The 1,252-nt window shown below is 35.0% G+C and overlaps 1 protein-coding gene across 1 annotated transcript; it reads left to right on the top strand.

Moving 5' to 3' along the window:
• The first annotated feature begins 305 nt into the window (after positions 1-305).
• LOC149945361 (uncharacterized) lies at positions 306-830 on the top strand. The gene is made up of 2 exons (XM_090176539.1): positions 306-408; positions 478-830. The coding sequence occupies exons 1-2, from the start codon at positions 390-392 to the stop codon at positions 828-830; spliced, it is 372 nt and encodes a 123-aa protein (XP_090032665.1). The 5' UTR covers positions 306-389.
• The last annotated feature ends 422 nt before the right edge of the window (positions 831-1,252 follow it).

Genomic DNA, 1,252 nt, shown 5'->3' with positions numbered 1-1,252 from the left:
TTCACTGTAGTTCACAAAATGGTATTAAAAGTATACTAATTTTATGTTAATTTCTATTAATTGTATTGTTTTCTAGGATATGATTGCATCACAAGCTCTCGAGAGGAAACTACAATGGGTTTTTTTTCTTCTTCCAAGTGGATTAATATGTGACGTCAATGGGAATAATTAGAGGCAGTTTCGAGCACGGGACGGTTTAATTTCGAGTGTCTAGAACTGTTATCTCAGAGAGAGAGCCGATAGAATTTGAGGGTTATTTGAAGTTTAGATCACGTGATGAATTAATCTCAACAAGATAGGAACTGATTAATCTCCCACGCGTCATTTCTCTCTGAGACGCTGAACTGAAAAGAAGTGCATCCGCTTTGCTCTCGTCATCTACCGTAAACATGGAAAAACGATCTATTGGTAAGCATTATTTTATTAATACTATTACTATTTCAATAGACAAAGGCTTAACATTTTGATTTTCTATAGCCGAGACGCATACCGTATCCAAACGCAGGGGCAAAGAAAGACGAATCAACATAAAAATCACGTTAGGAGGATCAGTCTACATTTCTTTTGGTTTCGACGGATCAAAATTACAAGTTCTCTTCTTCAAAAAATCGAACGAAAATATTCTGTTCCTGACCTCCGAAGCTTTCACCAATCTACTCTCTCTTTGGGGAGATCTTTTCGCCGCTACGCAAACCGGAGCATCGTCTCTAACCCACAACATCATCGACTATCACGACAACAACGTATCCGTCGTCGCCACGAGCAACAACATCAAATTGAACTCTGCCTACGGTCATGTTCTGGATCTGTTATCGAATGCATGTACTTAGCTATTGTTAAAAACCTTAAAAAAATTCACGAATTATTATATGGAAAACCTTTCGAGGGCTTATTTTTGTACCCAGATCAATTTAATTCGTACCATCAAGTAAAATCTTATTTTGGCTGTTTTAAAGCACCCTCGGAAGTACTACAAGATTTTACTAATTTACTCGTAGATAATCAATTAACCTGTAAACTTAGCTACTTTAATTTGTATTCATTGTGTAATGCACAAGATAACCATCTAATGGAATATCTGATAGTACCTACTAACATGTAAACAAAGTTCTAAAATAAAAAATTAAATGTAAATAACTTGTTTTTATTGCCTAGAGATTAGAAATTAAGGGAATCTAATGCGATTTAAACGCGTTATTTATATTGTCGGTCTAATATTAGAATCTGTTTTACGCAATCATGTAATTAAAAG

The sequence above is a fragment of the Leiobunum rupestre genome, chromosome 5 (genome assembly GCF_980474605.1).
Source record: "Leiobunum rupestre chromosome 5, qqLeiRupe1.1.hap1, whole genome shotgun sequence".
In the NCBI taxonomy this organism is placed as follows: Eukaryota; Metazoa; Arthropoda; class Arachnida; order Opiliones; family Sclerosomatidae; genus Leiobunum; species Leiobunum rupestre.
The sequence above is the reverse complement of the archived record's forward strand: the minus strand, read 5'-3'. Positions and strand labels throughout refer to the sequence as shown.